The sequence below is a fragment of the Oryctolagus cuniculus genome, chromosome 6, assembly GCF_964237555.1.
Source record: "Oryctolagus cuniculus chromosome 6, mOryCun1.1, whole genome shotgun sequence".
In the NCBI taxonomy this organism is placed as follows: Eukaryota; Metazoa; Chordata; class Mammalia; order Lagomorpha; family Leporidae; genus Oryctolagus; species Oryctolagus cuniculus.
Window position 1 is genome coordinate 110,210,483 of NC_091437.1, and position 27,099 is coordinate 110,237,581.

At 37.9% G+C, this 27,099-nt stretch overlaps 1 protein-coding gene across 22 annotated transcripts in view; it reads left to right on the forward strand.

The window, feature by feature from the left end:
* The window catches only part of RALYL (RALY RNA binding protein like), an 833,139-nt gene that overhangs the window by 652,253 nt on the left and 153,787 nt on the right, over positions 1-27,099 (forward strand). For all 22 annotated transcript variants that reach the window (XM_017341419.3, XM_051844575.2, XM_070075265.1 and 19 more), the window contains one exon: positions 9,422-9,497. In XM_017341419.3, the coding sequence (XP_017196908.1) occupies positions 9,422-9,497 (76 nt within the window). The remainder of the gene's footprint in view (positions 1-9,421; positions 9,498-27,099) is intronic.

Genomic DNA, 27,099 nt, shown 5'->3' on the forward strand with positions numbered 1-27,099 from the left:
AGGCACCCATCATATACCAGTGCCATGACTTTACCTGCTACACCACAATGCCAACCCCTGCTGTTACTTTATGACTGGAATCTTAGAACTGCTCTCTTCTATTACACAATATGTAACAGGTTATTGCGAACTACAATCACCCCGCTGTGCTATATAACACTAGGTGCTTATTCTTTCTATCTAATGTAGAATCTGAAAAAGCATTTGTTGAAACTAATTAAATCCGGCCGGCGCCGCGGCTCACTAGGCTAATCCTCCGCCTAGCGGCGCCGGCACACTGGGTTCTAGTCCCGGTCGGGGCGCCGGATTCTGTCCCGGTTGCCCCTCTTCCAGGCCAGCTCTCTGCTGTGGCCCGGGAGTGCAGTGGAGGATGGCCCAGGTGCTTGGGCCCTGCACCCCATGGGAGACCAGGAAAAGCACCTGGCTCCTGGCTCCTGCCATCGGATCAGCGCCGTGCGCCGGCCTCAGTGCGCCGGCCGCGGTGGCCATTGGAGGGTGAACCAATGGCAAAGGAAGACCTTTCTCTCTGTCTCTCTCTCTCACTGTCCACTCTGCCTGTCAAAAAAAAAAAAAAAAAAAAAAGAAACTAATTAAATCCATATCTTTTCTCAAGGGTAGTATAACTATTCTAAATTTTAGTGTTTGGTATGACTCTGTAAATTTCGGAACTTGGGAAATAACACCTTACGTGCCAGCATTTGACAGCAGTTAAGACTCTGTTGAGACATCTGCATCCTACATTAGAGTGCCTGCTCTTTCAGGTTCCAGTCTTGCTTCTGATTCCAGCTTCCTGCTAATGTGCACCATGGGAGGCTGCAAGTAATGTCTCAAGTACTTGAGTCCATGTCACCAAGGTGGGAGACCCAGATGGAGTTCCAAGACTTCTGTCTGGTCCGAAGATTGCATTGCAGATATTTGGGGAGTGAACAAGCAGATGGAAGATCTCCTCTGTCTACCTTTCTGTCCTTCAAATAAAAGAAAATAAATAAATAACATTTTTTAAAATGTTGAATGTTTTCTAGAAAAAGGAGGTTTCTTCTGCATTTGAGTACCTAGAATCTGGAAGAACTGCTTAGTAGCCTTTTATGAAAGGTTTTCAATTGTTTAAATGTGCTATAAATCTCCTAGGTGTACCTTCAGAACCGCTGACATTATATCATAAAAAGAAAAGAGTGCTACATTATTTTGGTTGATAGATGTTAAATCTCAAGCATTTTATTTATTTATGAAAACCATTTTGTATTTCCATTTTATAAGTCAGGGGCCTAAGAAATATGTAGTTGATGTCTTAACAATATTTTCACAGACAGGCACCCTCTATCATGATTATATAGCTGATAAAAAATAATATATACCTGTTTTCATTTCCCTTTCTTTTCTTTAAAAAAAAAATCAAAAGGCAGACCGAGAGAGAGAGAGATCAGCCATGTGCTGGTTGACAATCCAAATGCCCACAACTGCCGAGGCTAGGCCAGGCCAAAGCCAGAAGCCATAAACACTCCAGGTCTCCAGTATGGGTGGTAGAGATTCAACTACTTGAGTCATCACTATTGTGTGAAAAGAGGGCTCAAACTCAGGCACTCTTACATGGGATGCAGGTGTCTTAACCCCCTCATCAAATGCCTGCCCCCTCATTTACTTTTTTTTGTGCCAACTACGTCACATTGAAATATTCAGACAGCCTTGATTTTTGCCTGTGCCTTATTCCAAATCACACAAGAATTACTGTCTTTGGTTCTTGCCTGTGTTCTAAGTACAACCATAATTATATCCCACTTAGATCAGACATGAAGTTCCAATTGTGGTTTCTAATGACCCTCTAACACCCAATAATCTTCCCTGCCTGTTCTCCATTCTCACTCTGAACCAGCTCACAATCTCAGATAAATACATTTTTATCAAAACCTACTGCCTCTTACCTGAGTATTTATGAACACATCATTTGCCATTTTTAGTTCAGGTTCCTTTTAAATGTATTATTTATTAATCACTTAAAATAAAATTTAAAACCTTTTTTCAATTATAAGGATTAATATTATAATGCACATCCATGGTGTCATTACCCAGTTTAAGAAATAGCTCATTATTTTGGGCTGGCATAGTGGCATAGTACGTTAAGAAATGATTCATTATGATTTATTTTAAAGTCGCACACAAGTCTCATGTGTTTTTTTTTTTTTCTATCTCTACCCTTTTGGGCATTTCCTTCATACTAAATTCATAATCTCTGCTTTCTTTTCATTATGCTTATCATGTATGTTTATTCCTATATATTATATTGTTTAATTCTCAAACTTAATTTTCATTAAAGACTCATACTGTCAGTGTTTTTCCACAATAATATTTTTGGTCAGTGTTACCTTTCTGAGGCTCATCAAACAATCAGTGTTGTTACATATGGCTGGCTGTCTCTTTCTCACTCTCTCCTCTCCTGTTTTATAATACACTTTTCTATAAAAATACCAAAGTTGACTTTTGCCATTACCCGCCAATACATAGTTCTGTTTTTTCCCAGGAACATTTTCAAAGTGAGTTTATTACAACGAGCATGTCTTATGACACACATATGCAACAGTTTCTTTACGTGCATACTTTTGGGTCATGCATTTTAAAAGATTTAAGTTTATTAGAAACTGTCAAACTATTTTCCAAGACCGTTTTACTAATTTAGACCTACATCTGTGATGTGCAGACATTCCAGTTACTCCAAATCCACACCAAAGTGCGTAGGCACTGTGGGTTCACCCCAGGCAATTGTTTCACCTTGGCAGAGAGAGGCTGAGGCTGTGGTCACACCAGCCAACATGATCATACGCTCCTGCTGCTGGCAGTAGAGGAGATCTGCTTGTCTATACTCTCGAGGAACAGTGCTTTTTCCACTTAGTACTTCTTGAATTTTTCATTGGAGGGTTAAGCTTGTGATTATAAAATAAATTGAAAGTATGTCACTGTAAAGATTCAAAGAAAAATAGGAAAGAAAAGGGAAGGTAGGAGTGAGGGAAAGAGGGATGGTAGGATGGGAAGATCATTATGTTCTTAAAACTGTATATTTGAAATACATGAAATTTGTTTCATTTATATAAATAGAAAAAGATTAAAAAATCCACCAAAAATTGATATTGTCAGACTTTGTAAACTGTTGTAAATTCAGTGAGATTCAATTGTATCTCATGGTGCCTTGATTTGTATCTCCCATTATTAATGATTTGGGGTATATTTTTTATATGGATTTTCAGCAATCATGTCGCCTCTTCTGCAAATTGATTTTACTAGGTATTGCTTAATTTTTTGTTTGGTATTGTGGCTCTTTCTCCTCTGATATGAATGAGGTTTATTAGTATCAGAAAAGCTCACATCCTTTGTCAAAGATTTCTTTGTCTAGTTTGTGGTTCTTTTTGCAAATTTTACGTGGTATTTGATGAGCAAAAATTTTTAATTTTAATGTAGTAGACTTCATCATTTTTTTTCTCTTTAAGGCTACTGATTTTTATGTCTGGTTTGACATTATCTTTCCATACTCAGAGAGCATATTCTACTTTATTATTTCCTTGAAGTTATGGAGTTTGGCCTGTAGTTGATTTTTTTCTTGGTATGTGTAAGGTAGGGGTCCAATTTTATATTTGTTATTTTGCATAACTAATTGCTACTACACCCTTTATTTAACATTCTATCTTGGGGCCAACACTGTCCCACAAGAAGCTAAGCCACCACCTGCAGCACCAGCATTCCATGTGAGATCTGGTTCATGTCCCGGCTGTTCCTCTTCCAATCCAGCTCCCTGCTAATGCACCTGGGAAAGCAGTGGAAGATGATCCAAGTGTTTGGACTCTTACTCATGTGGGAGACCTAGAAAAAACTTCTGACTCTTGGTTTCAGATTGGCTCAGCTCTGGCTATTGCAGCCATCTGAGGAGTGAACCAACAAATGCAAGATCTCTCTCTGTCTCTCCCTCTCTCTCTCTATAGCTCTACCTCTCAAATAAATAAATAAAAAATCTTTTAAAAAAAGTCCATGTTTTCCTCAATGATCTGTTATGTAAGTTCTATAATTCAAGTGTCCACATATATTAGTTGTATCATATACAGATTTGTACATAGGAGTATATGTGTGCATGCATGTGTTAATTTGAGGTTTCTCTATTCAATTCCATTTGTTTCTTTTCTCTACTAATTTACAAATTTATCACAGCTGTAAAATAATTCTTGATAAGAAAACTTTACAGTACATTTTTTAAGAATATCATGGCTATGATTAGTTTTAGTCCTGTTAAATTCTAAAATCAACTTCTCAGGCTCCATACACATGGAAAAAAGAATTTTTGAGGATTTTATTAGAATTACATAGAACACATAGATCAACTGAGGGAAAATTAATATGTTTATTACCTTGGATCTTCCAATTTCTCAGTATTTATGTAGAATTACTGTAAAATCTTTTAATGCAGTTTTATAATTTTCTTCATTGAGGTCTTCTAAAATTTATGATTGATTTACTAGTGCTTTCTTTACATTTTATACTATTTAATGACACAGTTTAAATTATATTTTAAACATGTAATGCTGTGTAGACATATACAATTGAATTTTATTTATTAACTTTGCATCCAATAAATTTACTAAACTTGTAATTGTCTGTGAATGCTTTGGAGATTTTTATGTGAATCCATGTATTACCAACAATTAATCATGCCTCATTTCTTCTTTGTTTTTTAATATTATTTCCTGACTTACTTTGGTGACTGAGGTACCAAGTGTGGTTACAATGGATGTCCTTATAAAATCCCTGATTTTTTTAAAAGATTTTATTTGTTTACTTAAAAGTTGGAGTTAGAGGGGCCGGTGCTGTGGCACAGTGGGTTAATGCCCTGGCCTGAAGCGCTGACATCCCATATGGGCGCAGGTTCTAGTCCTGGCTGCTCCTCTTCCGATCCAGCTTTCTGCTATGGCCTGGGAAAGCAGTAGAAGATGGCCCAAGTCCTTGGGCCCCTGCCCCACTGTGGGAGACCCGGAGGAAGCTCCTGGCTCCTGGCTTCAGATCAGCACAGCTCTGGCCGTTGCATTTATCTGGGGAGTGAACCAGTGGATGGAAAACCTCTCTCGCTGTCTCTACCTCTCTAGAAGACAAAAAAAAAAAAAAAAAAAAAAAAAAAAAGGGAAAGAAAAGAAAACAACAAAAAAAACTGGAGTTAGAGAAAGAGAAGGATCAGAGAGAGAAAGAGAGAGAGAGAGAGAGAAATGGATGTTCCATTTGCTGGTTCATTCCTAAAATGGCTGCAAAGGCCAGGGCTGGGCCTGGCTGAAGCCAGATGCCAAGAGCTCCGTCCAGGTTTCTCAAGTGGGTACAGGGACCCAAGGACTTGGGCGATCCTCTGCTGCTTTCCCAGGTACAATTGCAGGGAGCTGGATAAGAAATGAATCACCCGGGACTAAAACCAGTACCCATATAAGACTGCAGCATCACAGGCAGAGGCTTTACCTTCTATGCCACAGTGCCAGCTCCTAAAATCCTGGATTTTAAAGCACATGCATCCAATGTCTTACTACTTGGTACAGTTTTTCTTATTATATTTTATAGATATCAAGTAAGGGAATTTTCTTCTCCTCCTGGTTATTAAGGATGTTACCATATCAGGTTGTTGAATTAGATGGCCATATATTTCATATCCTTTAATCTGAGCATGATCTCCTGTCCCTTCTAACCCACAAGGATGTGGACCTAAAGCTTGAGTTCTTCTTTGATAAGAAAGATGAAAGAACAAGCTAGGATCAATGTTGCACTCCCATTTGACTTCTTTTCACTAAGGTGTAGAATGTTTTTCAAGCTTTTATTTCCTTGCTAGCTTTACGAGAATTTTTAGAGATACACTTATATCATATATAAAATTTTTATTTCTTAAATATTTATCATTTCTTTCTCTTGAAAACATGTTAGCTGATTATTTATAAGCTTACTATTTACTTTGATCGCAAGAACTGTCATTCAAATTGCTAGTAATCCTATTAAACACTGAGCCATCTAAATATACAATTACACATTCTAAATTTTTTACTTATATAATACTAATTACAGTATCCTCTTGTGGGAGGGGACAACACTTTCTATATGTTGATCACTCCTGGACTTCTAATTACCAAGCAATAACTTTTAGTGTTTTCATTCATGAATGGCTCAGTGTATTTAGTTTACTGTGCAAGAAATAGAAGCATTCCCTCTCTTTTCTATCAAAGACTGTCCCTCACTTCTTTAAAGCTTTTCATAAAGTTTATGTTCTTTAAGTTTTTGTAACATTCTTTGGAAAATTCAACCTTATTCTCTCTAGTTGTGTATTTCACTTCTCAAATCTTCTCCAGCCAACTTCCCAATCTCTTTTTATTTATTTTTTAATTTTTATTCATTCATTCATTTAGTTAGTTATTTAATATAAAGAGAACAGATTTCATGTAATTCATAGATACAGTTCTAAGAATATAGTGGTACTTTCCTCCTCCCTCTTCCATTCTACTTTCTTTCTTTCTTTTTCAATTTTCTCAAAACATATTTTTGACTTGCTTTATAATCATAAGCTGTTAGAAAAGTTTAAGGGGCCGGTTTAAGGGGCAAATCAGGTAAAGTTGCTACTTGCAGTGCCGGCATCCCCTATGGACGCCAGTTCCAGTCCTGGCTGCTCCACTTCTGATCCAGCTCTCTGCTATGGCCTGGGAAAGCTGTAGAAGATGGTCCAAGTCTTTGGGCCCCTGACCCGCGTGGGAAACCCAAAAGAAGCTCCTGAATCCTGGCTTCAGATTGGCCCAGCTCCAGCCATTGCAGCCATTTGGGGAGTGAACCTCTCCCTCTCCCTCCCCCTTCCCTCCCCCTCCCCATTTCCTTTCCCTCCCCCTCTCCCTTCTCTCCCCCTCCCCTTTCCCTGCCCCTTCCCTGTCCCCCTCCCCTCCCCTCTCCCTCTCCCTTCCCCCTCTCCTCCCTCTTTCCTCCCCTTCCCCCTCCCCTCCTCCCACCTCCTCTCCCTCTCCTTCTCCCTCTCTCTCTCCCTTTTTTTTTTTAAGTCAATCTTAAAAAGAGTTTCCTTAGGATGGGTGTTTGCAGAGTATATGCACGTATTGTTTTGTCATGTACTTAAGCATCTTCTTGTCTATCTGTAGCCTTGGTCATATTTTCAGTTCTTGAAGGCAAAAGATATGATTCTTCTCCCTCTAAACTTTATAACTGAATCCTATAATCCCTGAATTCTATAACTTAACATTCTGATTACTGAGTGCATATTTTCTCTTTTCAAATATGGAAAGTGTGGCCAGCACAGTGGCATAGCAGGTAAAGCTACCACCTACAACACGGACATCCCATATGAGTGCTGGTTCCAGTCCCAGCTGCTCCACTTTCTTTTTTTTAATTTTATTTAAGTTATAGAACTTTCATGTATTTTATAAATTCAGATTTAGGAACATAGTGATACTTTCTCCCTACTCTCCTTCCCACCCAAGTCCCAACACTTCTTCCTCCTCCATCTCCCATTCACACTCTTAATTTTTACAAAGATCTATTTTCAATTTACTTAATAATTATAAAAAAGTTAACCCTATGCTAAGTAAAATAGTTCAACAAATAGTATGAATAAAGAAAGAAAAAAAACACTGTTCCTCTATAGATGAGACAAAGATTGTAAATAATCATAAAATCTCAAAATGTCCATTTAACTCCTAAATATTACATTTCTGATACTGTATTAGTTACCCCAGATCAGGTAAAACATGATATCTGTCGTTTGAGGGCAGGCTTATTTCACTGAGTATGATGGTTTCTGGTTACATCCATCTTTTTGCAAGAGACAAGATTTCATTTTTTTTTACATCTGAGTAGTATTCCATAGTGTATGCATGTCATAATTTCTTTATCCAGTCAATGGTGATGGACATCCTTAGGTTGATTCCATACCTTAGGTGTTGTGAATTGTGCTGCAGTGAAAATAGGGGTACAGATAACTCTTTCAGATGCTGATTTCTTTTGGTTTGAGTAAATTCCCAGAAGTGAGGTGGAGATGGCTGGGTCATATGGTAGGTCCATATTCAGATTTCTCAGGTATCTCCATACTGTCTTCCACAGTGGCTACACCAGTTTACATTCCCACCAACAGTGCACTAGGTTACCTTTTCCCCCACCTTCTTGCCAACATTTGTCATTTGTTGATTTCTATATGTGAGCTATTCTAACTGGAGTGTGGTGAAACCTCAATGTTGTTTGATTGGCATTTCCCTGATGGCTAGTGATCCTGAAAATTTTTTTCAAGTGTCTGCTGGCCATATGAATTTCCTCTTGAAAAATAGCTATCAAGTCCTTTACCCACTTCTTAACTGGATTATCTGTTTTGTTGTTGTCGAGTTTCTTGAGCTCTTTATAGATTCTGGATGTTAACCCTTTATCAGTTGCAAAGTTTGCAAATATTTTCTCCCATTCTGTCTGTTGCTTCTTCGTTTTGCTGAGTGTTTCTTTTGCAGTGCAAAAGCTCTCAGCTTGATGTAATCCCATTTGGCAATTTTGGCTTTGATTGCCTGTGCTTCTGGGTTCTTTTCCCAGAAGTATTTTCCTGTTTTAAGATGAGTTTCCCCAATGTTCTCTAGTAATTTGGTGATATTAGGTCATAAATTTATTTATTGGGTCTTTGAAGAACCAGCAGCTCCACTTTCAGTCCATCTCCCTGATAATGCACCTGGGAAATTAGCAGGGGATGACCCAAACGCTTAGGCTGATGCACCCATATGGGAAACCCAGATAAAGCTCCCGGTTCCTGGCTTTGGACTGGCCCTCCTCCAGCCTTTGCAGCCTTTTGGGGAGTGAACCAGTAGATGGAAGATTTCTCTCTATCTGTCTCTCCCTCTCTGTCTCTCTGTAATTTTGCCTTTCAAATAAATAAATCTTGAGAAAAAAAAAAACATGGTATGTTTTGTGATCATACCCTTCTAGCTTACTTGTCCATATTGGTGAAAAATGTTATGGGAAATTTAATAATTCCTCTTATGAACAAAGCAATATTCCATACAAAGTTTATACATATTAAGAAATTCTTCTCAAAAAATGAAAATATGAAGGCTACTTCACTCTTTATTAAGCATTCTGAATTCTCCTTCTCTTTCTTGAGATTTTCTCTTCTCATTATTCTTACCACTTTCTAATATGTCCTTATTTTTATTTTTATTGTTTGTTTCCGTCTCCTCCCATTAGAATGAAAGTTCAATAAGGGCAGGGATGTAATCTATTTTATGTGTGGCAACAAACTGTGCCTGGCATGGAGTGGGTTCTTAACAGGTATGTGTTAAGTGAATGTGAATGAATGGCATACAAGTTTCCATAAGCAAATGGAAGAAAAATAAAATCGTCTGAAATGCTTTAATATTTTCTTAATCACTACTATTTTGTTTTGTGTTTTCAGATATCAACATGGCAGGTGAGCCCAAACCATACAGACCAAAACCTGGAAACAAGAGGCCCCTTTCTGCGCTTTACAGGTAAACAAGCATTGTTTTACTATATGTGGTAGCTAAATTTTCTTGCAACTTTATAAGGCACCATGACTTGGAAGGCATCAACAATTTTTAATAATAATAATCTTTACTGGAATATAAAGTACATGCTATGAGTCAACATGTAAACATATCATGCAGCATTGGCAGGCATCTTAGATGCCTTCTCATGTCATGTCTGCTTATATAACCTTTCTAATGACAGCTCTCAAATCTAATGAAAATCTCTAATGACTTTACCTGAAAAGTGGATGGAAAAGTTTTTTGACTATCAGCTGCATGCTATGTACTATAGGTGTTTTACATATATGGTTTAATTTAATTTTCTTTTTTTTTTTTTTGAGCTTTTTTTTTTTTTTTTTTTATTTTTTGATAGGCAGAGTGGACAGTGAGAGAGAGAGACAGGTCTTCCCTTGCCGTTGGTTCACCCTCCAATGGCCGCCGCTGCAGCCGGCGCAGCGCGCTGATCCGATGGCAGGAGCCAGGATCCAGGTGCTTTTTCCTGGTCTCCCATGGGGTGCAGGGCCCGAGCACGTGGGCCATCCTCCACTGCACTCCCTGGCCATAGCAGAGAGCTGGCCTGGAAGAGGGGCAACCGGGACAGAATCCGGCGCCCCGACCGGGACTAGAACCCAGTGTGCCGGCGCTGCAAGGTGGAGGATTAGCCTAGTGAGCCACGGCGCCGGCTAATTTAATTTTCATAACAGTACTACAATGTAGTTGTTCCTGTTCTCATCTTGCAGGTTAAGAACTGAGATTTAGTTTCTTAAGGGATTTTATTATCAGGGTCACACCACAGGTAAATGATGGTACCAGTACTCAAACTCATATCTTCTGATGCCACAGTCCACATTTTTCCCACTCAATCAGCTTCTTCTGTCACAATGAGTATGTTTTTTTCATGGTTATTTCTCCAAAACAAACAAAAATAATTATTCTGTTTTGAGAGAGGCACATCCAATTATCTTGGCCTTACTTAAATTACTTTGCTCTGAGTCAATTTAACCTTTTGGTCTTTTCACTCTGACTGCATTAGTTTGTCAGTGTCTTACCTATATTCAGAATTGCAGGTGGGTAGAGTAGACTTGAGTTAGTGCCTTTGTTGTCCTGAACATATTTCTATTAGGTGAAGTAAAATTCAGTTGATTTGGAAAAGAGGACAAGAATAAACAAAGAATGAATGTTAGTTCTTTAAACACAACCACTTTTGATTAAAAAAAAAGTCACATTCTGCTTTTAAACTGCCCTCCTTCATGCACTTTTGCTATTGGTTTTTGTACTGTAAGTGCTGACTTTACATCTCTCTGTTAAGCTCCCTTGTGATAGATTTAGCCAGTTGTTCCAGGTTATTGAGATCTCCTATCATCCAATTTATTTGATCCTCACCTAGATACATATCATCCTTCAATCAGCATCCACATCAAAAAAGCTAACATAAGTGTTGAGCAAGAATAACTTTTGTCCTGATATAATTCGGACAAAAGACAATTACATTATGTACGAAGGAACTTCAAAAGGTAATCAAAAGATAACTTTATTTTGGAGCAAAAATTTTTTAAATACATGCATAATTTTTATAACATGAATTTTTCATGAACTTTTTGAAGAGCCTTCGTAAGTTAAAATGAAGTATGTTCTGATAGAGTAGAATAAGAAGAGTGCTTATAAGAAGGCCTCAAGCTATTTCTTTGTTTTAGCCTCTGAAAACTGGCATATCTCCTTTCAGCCACTTACAGCCTCATTTTTCAAACCTTAAAATATGCATAAGGATTGGAATCAGATCGCTGTTAAGATCCTATTCATGCCTAAGGCCCTAGAGCTTTTTTCTGTGTGACCATCAGAGATTTTCAAAGTTATATTGAAAAATATATCTTACTATCTTATTACTTGGAAATTCTTTTGTTTTAATAAAAATTTATATAAAAATGTAAAGCAACAAAAAATAAATTTTGATAATTTGTCATAAATTAGTATTGGCAATAAGAGCAGAGATGAACGTCCGGAGTGCATTAAGCCACCACTTGCAACACTAGTATCCCACATTGGAGCACTGATTGGAGTTCTAGCTGCTCTCTTTCTAATGCACTAACTGCCAAAGCTCATGGGAAAGCAATTTTGGATGTCTGAAATTTTTGGAAACTTGTCACCCATGTGGAAGCCTGAATGGAGTTCCAGGCTTCCTTCTTGCCCAACTCTGGCCATTGCAGCCACTTAGGAAATGAGCTAGCAGATGGAAGATCTCTTTCTCTCTGTGTCTGTAACCTCTCTCTCTGCCACTCTGCCTTTCCAATAAAAGAAATCTTTTTCTAAAAAAAAAAAAAAAAAAAAAAAAAAAAAAAAAAAGCAGAGAAGAAGTCAACACAAGAAAAATAATACTTTCTGTGCCTTTTTTGAGGTAAAATGCAATGTTTATAAAACTGAGTAATGGGCCGGCGCTGCGGCTCACTAGGCTAATCCTCCTCCTTGAGGCGCCGGCACACCGGGTTCTAGTCCCGGTCGGGGAGCCGGATTCTGTCCCGGTTGCCCCTCTTCCAGGCCAGCTCTCTGCTGTGGCCAGGGAGTGCAGTGGAGGATGGCCCAAGTCCTTGGGCCCTGCACCCCACGGGAGACCAGGAGAAGCACCTGGCTCCTGCCTTCGGATCAGCACGGTGCGCCAGACGCAGCACACTGGCCGCGGTGGCCATTGGAGGGTGAACCAACGGCAAAGGAAGACCTTTCTGTCTGTCTCTGTCTCTCTCTCACTGTCCACTCTGCCTGTAAAAAAAAAAAAAAAGAAAAGAAAAGAAACAAAACTGAGTAATAATTATTTTAGCAGATTCATTTTTAAATAGATGCATAGAGCTGTAGAGAGTATGGAAATTTGAAATGTCATATTTTCAATTATTAACAAAACAGGCAGGCAATCAAATCATGAAGTTGTCATGGCTGTGCAGTGCTGTTAATTTTCATATGTTCCCTGTTCTTTCACTTTTTTGATTTCGTTTGATAATGGAAGCTCATGAAAAGAAACAACTGTCTTTTAGCTGTTAATTCTCTATTACTAAATCATGTTGAATTATGAATTCAAAAAATTAAAAGCAGAATTTCATTTAAATATGCTATATTGAATATAAATCACATCAATTGGGAAAAGCTTATTTATTTTATTTTAATCTGTTTATATGAATACAAGCCAGCGTACAGTGAAATTGCAAAACAGTAACAAATGAAATAAAAGGGAATGAGCATGAGTTGAGAAAGCCTTTTTATACACATATTCTCATTCTTACATAAGCCTCAGAATAATGAAACTTTATTTTTAGGTGGAAAACTGTTTTTGTGGTCATCTTTCTTCTGTTCATCATAGAACTCCACAAAGCTGGAATTACATGCCTTGCTTTACACATGAGAGAACTAAATTTCTAAGATGTTAAAGGATTTGCTTAAAGTAAGATAACAGGATTAGGAACTGAACATTAGTTTTCAGCCTTCAAGTCTAGTGATCTTGATACTAGATCACAGCTCCCTATATCTACTCACATGCTACCATGTTAATAATACAGAATATTCAAAGCAGAGTTTTGTTAGTCACCAAAACCAATTATCAATATACCACTGCCCAAGAATACCATGCCAGCAGGTGACAAGCACCAGACAAGAACAACAAAATGACAAAGTATTTGTGTGATCATAGAACACAGATGTGAGCCTTGAGTTGTTTATCTAACATAATAGTTGCATAATTTTCTTGAGAGTATAAATTACATAATGAAATGAAAGCATCTAGCTCAACATAGAAAATACGGTAGCACCTTAGAAAAGATGTGGCTTCTGCTTTCCTATGCTTTGCATCTTTGAGTCTGTTTCCTTACCTAAAAAAAAAAAATACTAGAATATTTCCATTTGTTCACTCGTTCATTCCTGCAAGGCATATTTATTGTTTGTTTACTATGTTCTAGGGACTATAATAGCTACTTTTCTAGGCAACTGGCACAAAAAATGCCAAGCTACAGATTGAGAAGAGAGTATAATGTAATAAAAGTAAGTTATTTGTACATAAAAGTATAATTAAAGGTAATGTCTAATTTACCTTCCTGCTTTAAACTACTCTGTCTTTATGGCTGTTCTCTGTTGAGGCTTGGAAATGATCTCCTGTTAGTTCTTCTTCATGTACGTCCACTTTATCTCCATCACCAACCACAAAAGGGTCTTCACCTGGAGTATCCACTGAGGAATAACTTTGCCTTATTTCCTCTTTTAAGAGGACTTTCAATTTATCCAACCAGTCTTCACTACATGCTTAATATGTGTTAGAAGATACAAAAATAAATACAATGAGGCTTTAAGAAACTTACTTTCTCATGACTTTGATGCATAAGTAAACAAGGACAACCCAGAAGTATGCAAGCACCTGTATTAAGAAAATAAATCAGAGTTACTGATTCTGCCTAAGGGGGAGGAAGTGAAAAGTCTGGGGAACTCACAAGAGAAGATGATACGTGAGCTGGTTTTTGAGCAAGCAGGCATTCATTCATCAAAGGGAAACAGGGGCATGCCAGACAAAGAAAAAATGTGCAAGGATGAAGCCACAGAGGTGGAGAATAGCATCTCACTAGTCAACTTGGTAGAGAATGGGTAACAACATTATGGTGGCCCAAGCTGTGACTCTCTCTGGATATCAGATTAGAGATAGTTTTATTCTAAAGGCAACAAGGAGCTATTGGGATATTGCTAATGTTTGGAAATGGGGTGTGAGAGAAGAGTCACGGATGTCCCAAGTTTTCTAGCTCAAGCACCTGGAACAATGAGCAAATGATTCCAAGATGCAATATGTGAGGCATTGACAAGCAGTAGCAGGTTGAACTGTAAGGTTGGGTGAAGGTAGCAGAAAATAAATTATTGCAACCTTGGACATGAATTCACAGACAATTCATTAAAATGGCACTTGCAATAAATGTTTCCTGCTAGTCTATTTGTAAATGAAATGTAATTAATCATTTGTGAACATTTCATAAATATTGGACCTTGTCCTAATGGTGAATAGCTAATCCATCCTCTTGGGAAAATACTATAACATTTAATAAATTACTGCTCCAAATGTGCTATGTACCCTACATAATATATATAATGCTCTAAAATAATTCAATCTGAGTTTTCCAACATGCCAAGTTCCAGTTAATGCTAATTAATTGCTAAATGAGAATAACTGTTAGATGGTTTTGCTTGTGCTTATAAAGTAGACAGATCTCGCTTCTCTGATGTGAGCAAAGGCAACAAAGACATGAAAGAACAAAGACACCATTTATCATAGCAAAACAAGTACAAATTTTCATTCACCTAGGGGCAGCCCTCCTTGTTTTAGGGAACACAGCTCAGTAGGACATGTTACACATAAAATTTTATTTCACTGATTTCCTAGCTTAGTAGATTTCTTAGAGATTGTCAAATATGGTTCTGTAATTGTTATATAGATGCCTTTCATAGCAACCTTTTCACCCTACAAATATGACCCTAGGAATCAGGATCATCACTACAAATAACTGCAATTCTTTTTAAGACTGTCACAGGATAACCAGAACTGTCACCATCACCAGTTTGAGATCACCAAGATTGGTGGTGGTTCCCATAAACATGAGTTATAGCATGAAAATGTCAGTGTTCAAAAAAAAAAAAAAACTTTAAGACCACAGGCCAAGTTAAATTACTGCTGCAAATTATCTCTGGTGATTTGTTTTCCCCTGGGCCCATGTGAGTTCTATAATCCTATTCATTGTGTCTCTGGCACATCACTAAGAAATGTGACCCTCAAAGTGATCAAATTTCCCATATAACCTTGAAAATAGAAATCCAATTAATGAAGTGGTAGACTTCTGACACAGCAGTTAAGCCGTGCTGGTTAAATTAAGGCTGAATCAACTCCTTGCTCCTGTTTCCAGTGTAGCTGCCTGCTAATTCACACTCTGGGAGGCAACAGGTGATGACTCAAATACTTGATTCTCGACCACCCATATAAGAGACCCAGATTGAATTTGAGCTCCTATCTTCTGCCCTGCCTAGCCCAGTTCTGGCTGTTGTGGGTGTTTGGAGAGTAAATCAGAAGATGGAAGATTCTCTCTATCTCTCTGTCTCTGTCTATGTCTCTGTCTCAGTCTCTCTTTCTCTCTCTCTCTCTCTCCCACTCTTTCTCTTTCTGACTCTCTTCCTCTGCCCAGCCCTCTGTCACTCCTTCTTTCAAAACCTGAATATAAATGAATGAAATAAATGAAATGAAAGTAATTGAATCAATAAGGAGAGAAAACATCCTGGATATCTCCACTCTATTGACTTACTCAAGTTTGCTGAGACGTTTAATAATTATAGCTATTATCATTGCCTTTATTTTCCATCTCATTTTATAACATCAAGGGCCATAAATATTCACTTACAGAACCTTAATACTTCCAGGGGCAATGCCTACCTTTGCACTGACAAAGGATTCCTTCTTTTCTACCTAGATAGCTAGGTGGGTCCACTCAGAAAGCCTCTAAGAATGGATGACTTGGGTTACACAACGGCATGTGAGGAATAGAAGGAAATAGTCCCTCCTACCTGCTTGCTAATATGTCCTGTTTTTCTAAAATGCACACAAAAGCAAGAATTATCATGGTTACCAAGTTCATTTTGGAAGTATGTTATTGCTTGGTCTAGTCCTGGTCAGGGCGCCAGATTCTGTCCCAGTTGCCTCTCTTCCAGGCCAGCCCTCTGCTATGGCCCGGGAGTACAGTGGAGGATGGCCCAAGTCCTTGGGCCCTGAACCCCCATGGGAGACCAGGAGAAGCACCTAGCTCCTGGCTTCGGATCAGCACGGTGCGCTGGCCGCAGCGCGCTGGCCTCGGCGGCCATTGGAGGGTGAACCAACGGCAAAAAGGAAGACCTTTCTCTCTCTCTCTCTCTCTCTCTCTCACTGTCCACTCTGTCTGTCAAAAAAAAAAAAGAAAAGAAAAAAGAAAAAAAAAGAATGTGTATTTCTAAAACTCCAAAATGAATATCGCTGAATCTGGGTATTAAAGTTGAGTTCTCTGTAATTCAAAGTTCCCAAATGAATGTTGACATGGTCAAAGATTTACTTTATTGATAATTGTCAGTTGTGTGAATGTTGTACATTACCACCTTCAGTGAAAATAGCGATAGATAAGCCTCACTCCTGAAACAACTATAGCATTCCAAGTGGTTGGAAATTCATCTGCTGTTTCTCAGATTGTTGGCTACATCAAGGAGTTTCTTGAGGGTTAGCCAAGTGAAGATTAGCCAAGTGAGCCGCAGCACTGGCTTAATCAAGGAGTTTCTTGAAAGATAGTATGTTAGGGGCCGGCACTGTGGCTCAGTGAGTTAATGCCCTGGCCTGAAGCGTCGGCATCCCCTGTGGGCGCCAGTTCAAGACCCGGCTGCTCCACTTCTGATCCAGCTCTCTGCTATGGCCTGGGAAAGCAGTAAAAAGATGGCCCAAGTGATTGGGACCCTGCACTCATGTGGGCGACCCAGAAGAAGCTCCTGGCTCCTGGCTTCAGATTGGCACAGCTCCTGCTGTTGCGACCATCTAGGGAGTGAACCATCAGATGGAACTATTAGATACTCTACAAATTTTATTTGTACTCTGGTTTCTCTTCAGATCATATAAATCTTTCACCTTTTAAAAATTTTACTTGTTATGATTATTTGAAGAAAAAAGTCTATAACAAACTACTTTAAGGAGACATTTTAAATGAGCCTTCAGCTATGAAAATGTATGCAGTTATGTAAACAGGTTAATGTTTCCCATGACTCCCTAAAGAAGAAGAGATTTATATAAAAAAGTTACTTTTACTTATATGTCCCTCATATTTTAACACTAAGCACATATAACTTAAAAACCTTTACATTTAAAATGTTTAAATAAATGCTGACACAGTGCCTATTAAAATAGCACTGCTGCAGGCAATTCTTCGCAAAGTTAAAGAATGGCCTATTTGCAGTTTTCTGTTATCATTTTAGCACATAAATAGCCATGAATATCATCTTACATCTAGAAAAAACATGGTAGGGATTCAGGACAATTGGATAGTGCAATTCCTTAAGGCAGAGAATCCATCTCCAGGGCTTTTGTGATTTATGTCAATAGTCTTCAGGCTGTTTGAAGATTACACTTTTGATTTGAGATATTTATAATACAACCAAAGAAAATAAAATCATATAACCAATTTGAAGAACAAGAATGTAATAAGAGCCAAGAACTGGATGAGAATTTGGGAAGAAAGAGGTTTAATTATATTAATAATACTTAAACAATGACAGTGTTGTAAGCAACAAACTTAGCTATGAGATTCCTGGCAGTCAAATCAAGCATGATAATTTATGTAGCCATATAGTAAAAGACAGTACTGTACTATGTGAAAAAATATTTTTTCTCTTTCTTCTCTGACAGATACTTATTACGTAGGCCTTCATATGAAATCAGTGAACAGTATACATGGCAGGTACCACCCTAAGTGCATTTAAACAGCATACACACACACACACACACACACACATGCACACACACAATGTTTTAAAGCTAATGGACTTTCTCTTGTGAAGCTTCTCGGTGAAAGCCAAAGATTAACTGCAATAGAATAAGCCACACTGTATTTCTTCCTGCTTCTCCCAAGGCAATTTACCATCCTGTGACATCTTGTGACAAGTTCATCCTCCTATGAGATTTTGAAAGTGGTGTTCCTGATAGCTTTATCTACAGAACAGAATTGCTTAAATTACCTGCAAAACTTCACACATGGAGGAGACAGAAAGCAAAAATGGGTTGAATATGTGATTGGATTGTACACTTAGCCTTAAGGACTAGAAGGAAAAGACTGTGCTTATATGTCTACCACCTTTCATACAGTGACATATGACCTGCTGTTTAATACTTTTTCTCCTTTGTGGTGGGGAGAATTGGAAAGTAAATAGTAAACCTACATTGGATAGAAGGGCCTGTGGATTTCATCTCATTCAGTTGGCAGATGCAAATGAAGACACGCAGCTGATTTCCTCTAGGTGTTGATTTTCCTTCATTTTAGATAATGTACCTTGTCTTTTATTTATGAAAACAGGATTTTCTACTCTCCCAAAGATCTCATCAGCAGGGTTTGTGTTATGGTCTTTCCTGACAGATTCCTTGCATCTCCTTCCATTTTCTTCCTGGTTTGCCTGACAGCATGTTGGAGTTACAACACAAAAAGTCACACTACTGCTCCCTCCTGGAGCTTAGTAGTAGGAAAGTATGCATCTCATATTGCTCTCCACTTGGAATAAAGATATTTTGTGAATTTTGTCTTGCAAACAGCAGTGCCTTTGCTTGCTTTGCTCATAAGTTGGCATGTCTTTGTTGTTAGTGCTGACTTCATTTACTTCCATCATTTGGTTGGAGCTTTTTATTCTGTTTAAATCCAGTGTCCTGTTTCTTATTTTAGAACAGTCCTCAGTAGAGGATTTAGGGCCTTGAATTTCCAACCTAAAATAAATTAGCAAGTAAGTTCCTTTTTGTCTTGAAGATTTCTCTCATGCTTCTTTTTTCATCAAGGGCTCATATCATCTCTGCTTTCTCAGTTTACCCAATTGATTCAAGATCCCAAGATATTTCCCATATCACAAGACTACAAAGAAGAGAGCATAAAAGAAATTTAAATGTGCCCTAAGACTGAAGTAGGTAGGCATATAGGTTAAAATCAATTAGGTTTGTGAGCTGGAAGGCCACGCCTTCGCCACGCCCCTGTGTGACTTCACCCCCTACCTGATACCTTCACCACGTCCCTGCTGTGTGACTTCACACACACACACACACACACACCCGCCACACCTGGGTGCCCACCAGCCAATCAGTTTAATTAACCACTCCCCTTTGGAAGTGGGTTAAAAGCCTGGGACTTGGTGTGTCCTGGCCCTTCTCTTTTCCCTGGCCTCTTGCCTGTAGGGGCTTGCTGTAGCCCTATGCCTCCAGGGCGGGTAGCCTTCGGGCTATGTGCTCTAGGCCAGGTAGGCTAGAAATAGGTCATGTCCAATTTCAAGACCAATGTCTAAGTGAATCCTGTTAATGACTAAAAAGTCTTTAATGTTATGTTGCTACTGTCATTGTTGGAGAAATATAAATAAAACAAAATCAGTTACCAAGCCAGAAGTTCTCTCCAAAAAGGTGGATGTGGGATACATCACAATACAGCCTGCTACAAGATTGAATGAGGACAGAAAGAAATCTCACCTTTCTAAGCAATCAGATACTACCCATTCCATAATTTTTTTCAAAGTAAATAACTAGTCTTCATGTATCGGGATTTGACAGCATCATTTGTCACTAATAATTCATTCTCACCTGGTAACTGTTGTCACCCTTTCTGTTAGCTAATTGACTTTATACAGAGGGAAACCAAGTTTCTCCTAGCCTCATAACAGAAATAGTTTTGCAATTTGGAGTTAGGTGTTCTCTGAAGTAGGATGTTAGGCACTTTCCCCTGCACTCCACTCCCCCAAACCTAGAGATAAATGCACTCTCTCCCCTCCCTCCTAGTGAGAATTGCATTGCAAAAGGATGGTCCCCAGGTGCCAGGGAAAGACTCTTGCAACACAAAGCTGACATATTGCCAATCTTCTCTTCAATGGATGTATGTACATTTCAAAAGAAGGAGAAAGTATTAAGGAAACAGTTTTCTAAAGCAAATGTCCAAAGAAAAAAGAAAGGAGGGAAATCTCTTCCCTTATTTTCAACAGGGAGAAATCAGCTCTTATGTATTTGTATTTGTCCTTAATGGCAGTGCAAGGGAGAATGTCAAGGTTCAGAGATAATGAACAACCTGGCTCCAAGCTTGTGCTGAGAACCAGAAGGATCTTCCCAACTTAAAATCATTCTATATTTCTTCTTCCAAATTGAAGTTTTATCTTTTGTCTCATTTCCCCTAAGCACAATTGAGAGCACTGTTTAAGAGGTGATGGAAAGTCCCTCTTATTCTGCCCTGCAATTGAACTCTCTGCCCTACTGTCCTAATTGTTCTTTGGCCTGTAAACATGACAGTAATGCACTCCTAACATGTTTGCTGATGCTTTGAGAGCAGACAAAACATTTATCTTCTAACAACCAAAACAAGTAGTCACAACAAATTTGTCAGAATGGAGACGAATATATGAGCCCACACAAAATCAGGAGAGAAGAAAAGAAGAAATTAATATCTGTAACATAGGTAAATGCAGTTGGATTACTAGAAATCGAAGAACCCTTTTCCATCTGTCATTTTTGTCTTATATTTACTGTGTGGGTAATTTTTTTAACCACAGAAAATCATTTTGTGAAATTATCCAATTCTATTATCTTTAAAAAATGTCTTTTCTTCTGGCCAATTAAAGCTTAAAATACTTATCACAAATTATAAGTTGCTAGAAAAGATTACTATAAAAAGGATTTTTAAATTTTGCACAATTGAAAAATGAAATGCAAATTTCTTAGCTTTCCTCGGCCAAATATATATAATAAAATAGTATATATATAAAAATAATATATTATATATATATAATAGACCTCAATTTCCTTGTTCAAATTACATAAACTCCTACTCCCATTCATCTTTTTGATGTCAGAATTTTGAGAGAACAAAGTTTTTCTTATTAACCAGTAAGGAGACTGGAAAAATGACTCAAATTTGCATCCTCAACCCTGGAGGCTTTGGGAAAACCTTTAGAGATTAGGTTATTAGATTATGGATTAGGGGCTGGCACCATGGTTTCCTGGGTTAATCCTCCGCCTGCAGCACCAGCATCCCATATGGGTGCCCGGTTCTAGTTCCAGTCGCTCCTCTTCCAGTCCAGATCTCTGCTGTGGCCTGGGAAGGCAGTGGAAGATGGCCCAAGTGCTTGGGACTGTGCACCCACGTGGGAGACCAGGAGGAAGCACCTGGCTCCTGGCTTCAGATCAGTGTAGTTGCGGCCATTTGGGGAGTGAACCAACAGAAGAAAGACCTTTCTCTCTGTCTCGTCTCTCACTATCTGTAACTCTACCTGTCAAATAAATAAATAAAAATCTTTAAGAAAATTATGGATTAGATAGGAGGAAGGTGTATGCGGAAACACTGACAAGGCAAGTTCTAATTGGAAGGGCTTGGAATCAATCCAGCTAGCACAGTGTTAATATGTTTAGTAGCTTTCCTGAGGAAGCAGAAACTTAAACTGGGCAGACTGATAAAACATTTGATGTCATTCTGAAAGTAATCATCTGATTGATTATAAATACAAGAAATGAAGCTAGAAAAGCCTCCTTTTTCCATGTCTAAACAGAAGGAGGTGAAAAAGCTGCATAGTGTCATTAGATTATCAGTTGGCCATGGATGATGAATGCCTCAGATGAATATTTATTCTTTTGAAAAATAATTGACTATAACATTTTCCAAGTTTCTTTGTAGTGGGATGATTGAGAATTTATTTTGTTGCTATTGTTTACACTCAGAATATTCAGGGATCTTCCTCCAAGTCAGTGTTGATGTCTATTTGGTTTATGTTTACTATATGAGAGAATTGAAGGACAAGGATATTGTTTCTATTAAGAATATTACATTGGAAGCAAAAACTGTCATGTTAAATTGTTTGGTTTTTAATAGTTTGAAATATCCTGTCTTCTGGCAAAATCTTTCCTTATGTGTCAGGATTATTCACATCTTAAAGAGATTTCACTGGTTAGTAGCACTAGACTGGAAGTCAGGAAACCTGCAACCAGATCATTTATCTACTACTTGCTGATCACACCAAGTAACTATAATTGATTCAATGTCTTTTAAATCCAGTTTTCTCATTGAAAATGAAAGAGTTGGATGAACTATTTCTTAGTTTATTTCCATTTCTAATATTCTGAAAAACGTCTGTTTACTTTCTAATCCAGAGGTTGAAATCAAGCACCTGTGCTTCAGTATTGAGTTTATTCCTTTTTTCTTTCAAATTTTATGTAAAATCTTAAAATAGTCATATATATTCACTAAGTGATTCCATCTCTTAAAGTGTATCTAAGGAGATAATCCTAAATATCTTTAATGGTGTCACTTTTTCAAACATCTTCATTTGAAAGGCCAAAGAGAGAGAGAGAAACAGATACAGAAATCTTCCAACTGCTGCTTTACTCCTTAAATGCCTCCAATAGCTAGGTGTGGACCAGACCAAAGTTGGCAGCCTGCAACTCCATCTAGGTCTCCCACATGGATAGCCAGGACTTGAGTACTTGAGTCATCATCTGTTGCCTCACACAGTGTACATGAGCAGAAAGCTGTATTGAAAGTGGAACAGGATCTCAAAACCCAGACATTCCAATATGGAATATGTGTGCCTTAATCACCAAAGCAAACGCCCACCCCCTACATATATTTAACATGTAAAGAATATGAAATTACTTCCCAAAAGATGTTCCTTTCAATTTTATTTATGATGGAAAATAATATGAACTCACCAAAATACTAAGTATTATGGAATACGTATTAAATGAAATGTTCAAAAGTTGTTCATAAAGCCATGGAAAAAATTTAGTGTTTTGTTATAGAAAAAATACCTGTGCATTATGTCCAAAGTTATTTAATAAGTAAAACATATGAAGACAAAAGGAATGGAGCAAAATATTAACTGCCATTGCCTTTGAATATTGAGAGTGTGGATGTTTCTCCAGTAACATTAATACCTAATGGAAATTTTTAAAGAGAATTTTATAACAGAAAAAGATATATATTTTTAAAAATCATACAAAATATTCATTCATGCAAAAATGTAATTTTTTTCTTTGCTTGTTGTTAGGCAAAGCCAGTTAAATGGATACAACCTTTCATCTTTAGAATTAGACTCCTCTCATCACCGTGGTTATTAGAAAAGTTACTTTTAAAAAGGGCAACTTCATTAACATTTGTCTCACAGTTCAGTACAGTCCAACAGCCCTGTAGAGACACAGTTATTGCCAGGGCTAACTGCTGGAAGTGGCCTGACAGCCAGTTAATGCCAGGATAGAATGAGGAGCTTGGCATGCAGAGGGAAGTGCAAGAAGCAGCATGCAGTGAAAGACAGCATCTAAAGATTCTAATCCTGAAAACTGAAAAGTCAAAATTGTTGAGTCCTTTAAGTGAGGCAACACACTATGTAATTGGTAATGTATGGTAATGGCACTTCCTACTACAGATTAGTGAGCCCTTAATAAAACAATGACTTCTGCCTGGCTATAACTGCCCCTTATTGTATGTAAAGCTGTAATTCAGCTGTGTTGTTGCTGCATTGAAGAACATAGTGTATGTGAGCTCCAAGTAGCAGCAGAATAAGTCCAGGTGGTAGCCTTGTTATGTGGAATGTGGGACATGAAGGAAAAAGAGAAGGTAGGCAATATGTCCTAAACTCTTAACAGAATCTGCCAATACAAGAGATAGCCAAAGGAGGATCAGTATAGCAATATATCATAAGGCACTTTTAAAGAATGATACACCAAACAATACCTGAATTTTAAAAGGAATTAGAGGACAACCCACAAAATAGTCCTGTGAATTGAGCTGCTTAGTGACTTACTTTGAGTGAACCAGTGGATGGAAGATATTTCTCTCTCTCTCTCTTCTCTCTCTTCTCTTTCTCCCTTCCTCCTTCCCTCCCTCCCTCCTTCCCTCCCTCCTCTGACTTTCAAATAAAAAAATAAATAAATAAATCTTAAAAAAATGATAGAGACATAGATGAAGGAAAAAATAAGTCCTTCATATAGAGTTAGTCCTAAGAGTCTATTTAGGAACAATGGAGACTTGCAGAACTTCTGATCCCAACAGTTTTGAGCAGAACACATGATTTCAAGCCTGCAACAGACATTTATCTTTTAGCTTCTGTTGGCAGGACTTGCTCAGGGACTGACCAAATTTAGCTTCTGTTAGACATTTTAGTGGATCAAATGAAAGAGGAAAAATGCAAATTTACTGATTTAGTCATCTGTTCATTAATTATTAAGCACCTACTGGACATTGAGAATACATCAATTAACAAAATGGACAGAAATCCTTGACGTTGCCTTCAATAGTGAGATAACAGAAAATTTAAAGAAAACAGATTATGTTGGAAAGTAATACATGTCTTATATATATAGGTATATTATATGTATATATACATATATATTATTTATAAAGCTAAAGAAGAAGGATTGGGATGGAGAAATGGAAAGATGTGCAATTTTGAATAGGGTGGTAAGCAGGTAGGTGATTTGTGGAGAAAGGCATTTCCAGTAGAGGAACTAGTTATCAAAAAGCCATAAAGCTGAAGTATGCACATGAGCTGGAGAAAAAGCAAGAAGGCCAGTGTTTCTGGAGCAGAGTCGGGAGAAGCTAAGGGGATGATGTTAGAGATATAATGTGGCTACTAAATAATGTAAAGCTTTATAGGCCTTTGAAGTACTTTGGCTTTTACTCTGAGTGAAAGACAAAGCCTTTGGAATGTCTTAAAACAGGGTTTTACCATAGCAGCACTTCAGTTTTGGAAGGATGCATTAGCTTTATGTTGAGAACAGATTGTAGAGGAGCAATGCTGGAACGTGGGACATCAGGAAGGGGATTATAATGACACAGATAACATGGTAGCAGCTGAGATGGGGAAAATGGTTATGTTAACAAGAATAGAGCCAGAAAGATTACTGACATATTGGGGTGAGAGAAAAAATTGAATCATGGATGTTGTTTTCATCATATGCTACTGGATAACAAAACTTACGGATCTAACTTATACCAGAATTCTGGGCTGAGTTCAGATGAACAGATATTCTCCCCATGTGTCCAACACAATACAACTTCTTCAATTACATATCTGGCACCTCAGCCGGGGATGGCTAGAAGAGTTGTGTAGGCTGAGTGTCTTTTCTATTTGGTACCTCCATATGGTCAGCTTATGCTTTTCACATTGTGGTGTTTTCAAAGTAGACAGGGTTTTAACATAGTGACTGAGTTCAAGAAGAAGGAAGCAGCTGCCTGTGTCCTCTTAACACTTGACTTCTGATTTCCATAATGTCACATCTGTCACATTCTTTTTTTGAGAGCGGTCACAAAGACATAGATTCCACGTCTTACAGGGTGGAGAGAAGAAACTGAGATCTGTTTATTAAAGCCGTCCTCAGGGTTTGTGGACTGAGGGCTGGACACATGAAGTTGCAAATAAGAGATACGGGAAATACTTGAGATTGGAGTAGGTTAAGGTGGATGGTGGAGATTAGCTTAGCTTTGCAATGCATTGAGATGACTATTCGACATGTTAATTATATCAAGCAAACATTGAATATAAAATCTGGAGTTCAGAGAAGTCTGGACAGGATGTGCATATTTTTGACTCTTCAGTAGAAAGAAGGCATTCGAGGACATGGATTAGATGAGAACAGCAAGAGAGTAAGTAAAGAGAAAAGAGAAAAATTCCAAGGACTGAGCTCTAGAACACTCTAGTATTTGAACAAATGTAACTGAAAAGATAAAACTAGTTAAGTAGCTAGACTGCTTACTATGGAACCCATGGAAGAAAACATTCTCTATAGGAAGTGATCAGTTGAGTCAAACCCTCTTTAAAATTTATGTTAATTAATAATTTGCCAATGGATTAAGCATGGTAGAGTCTATTAGAGACTGACAAAAACAAATACGATTTTTTATCTATATTTTGTGTTATGGCTTAATCCTGCAGTTAACTCAGGAAGCATCCAGAATAGAACAAGATCTAGAATTATTAACTCTCATACTTATAAAATAGCTTCAGCTACAAGGCAAAAGGGACTTTATCATGTAGTCAAAACACAGCCCTGCATAATCCAAGAATAGGTAAAATTGAATAATCCAGGGTTGGTTGGCATCAAACAGTTTTTTCAGCCTGTGGCAGTTAGGATTATCAAATTCTGAAATTAAATGCTAGGAGTTAATTTCTTCAGAGAATTGTGGAGGTAGAAACGGTGGAAGCTGGATCAGTGAAGCGCTGACAGACTAATCCATCAGTCCAATATGTCAGTGGTACAAGGGCAGAAACACAGTTTAACAAAACACATGCAAACATGAATTGTTGTTACCTAATTTGTTTCAGACACTAGCTACAACTTACTTTCAAGGAGAGAGGGTGAGCTTGAACTGGGATATGAGTGGATATGAGAGTATGGGGCACAGTGAAGTACATAGAATGGTTATCATGCAGGCAGGGGAGAGGTGTGTAATTGACTATGTCAATTACACTGTATAATTTATGACTAGAAATCAAAATATTGCACAGAATTGTATCAACCCTGGTATCTTTGTCTACATGTGGAATAAAAAAAAAAAAAGGAAGGCATCAAAATTTTATGATTAACAGGACTGAGAATTAAGATCTCAAACCCATGACTCCATGACTGATTACCTGTTTCCATCACCTGTACCCTTGACAGAATTTGGATTTAATAGCCAGTAGCAAGCAGCTAAGTAAGAAAGAGACAGTTGAAGAATCACTTGCTGGTTTACCTTAAATTTATTGCCACCAGTATATAATTTTGGAACTAAGAAGATCAAATCTATATTAAAATTGAGTTTCAAAGGGTTGCTTTTAGAAGATCATTACTCATAATTTAATAGAAGTATCCGCA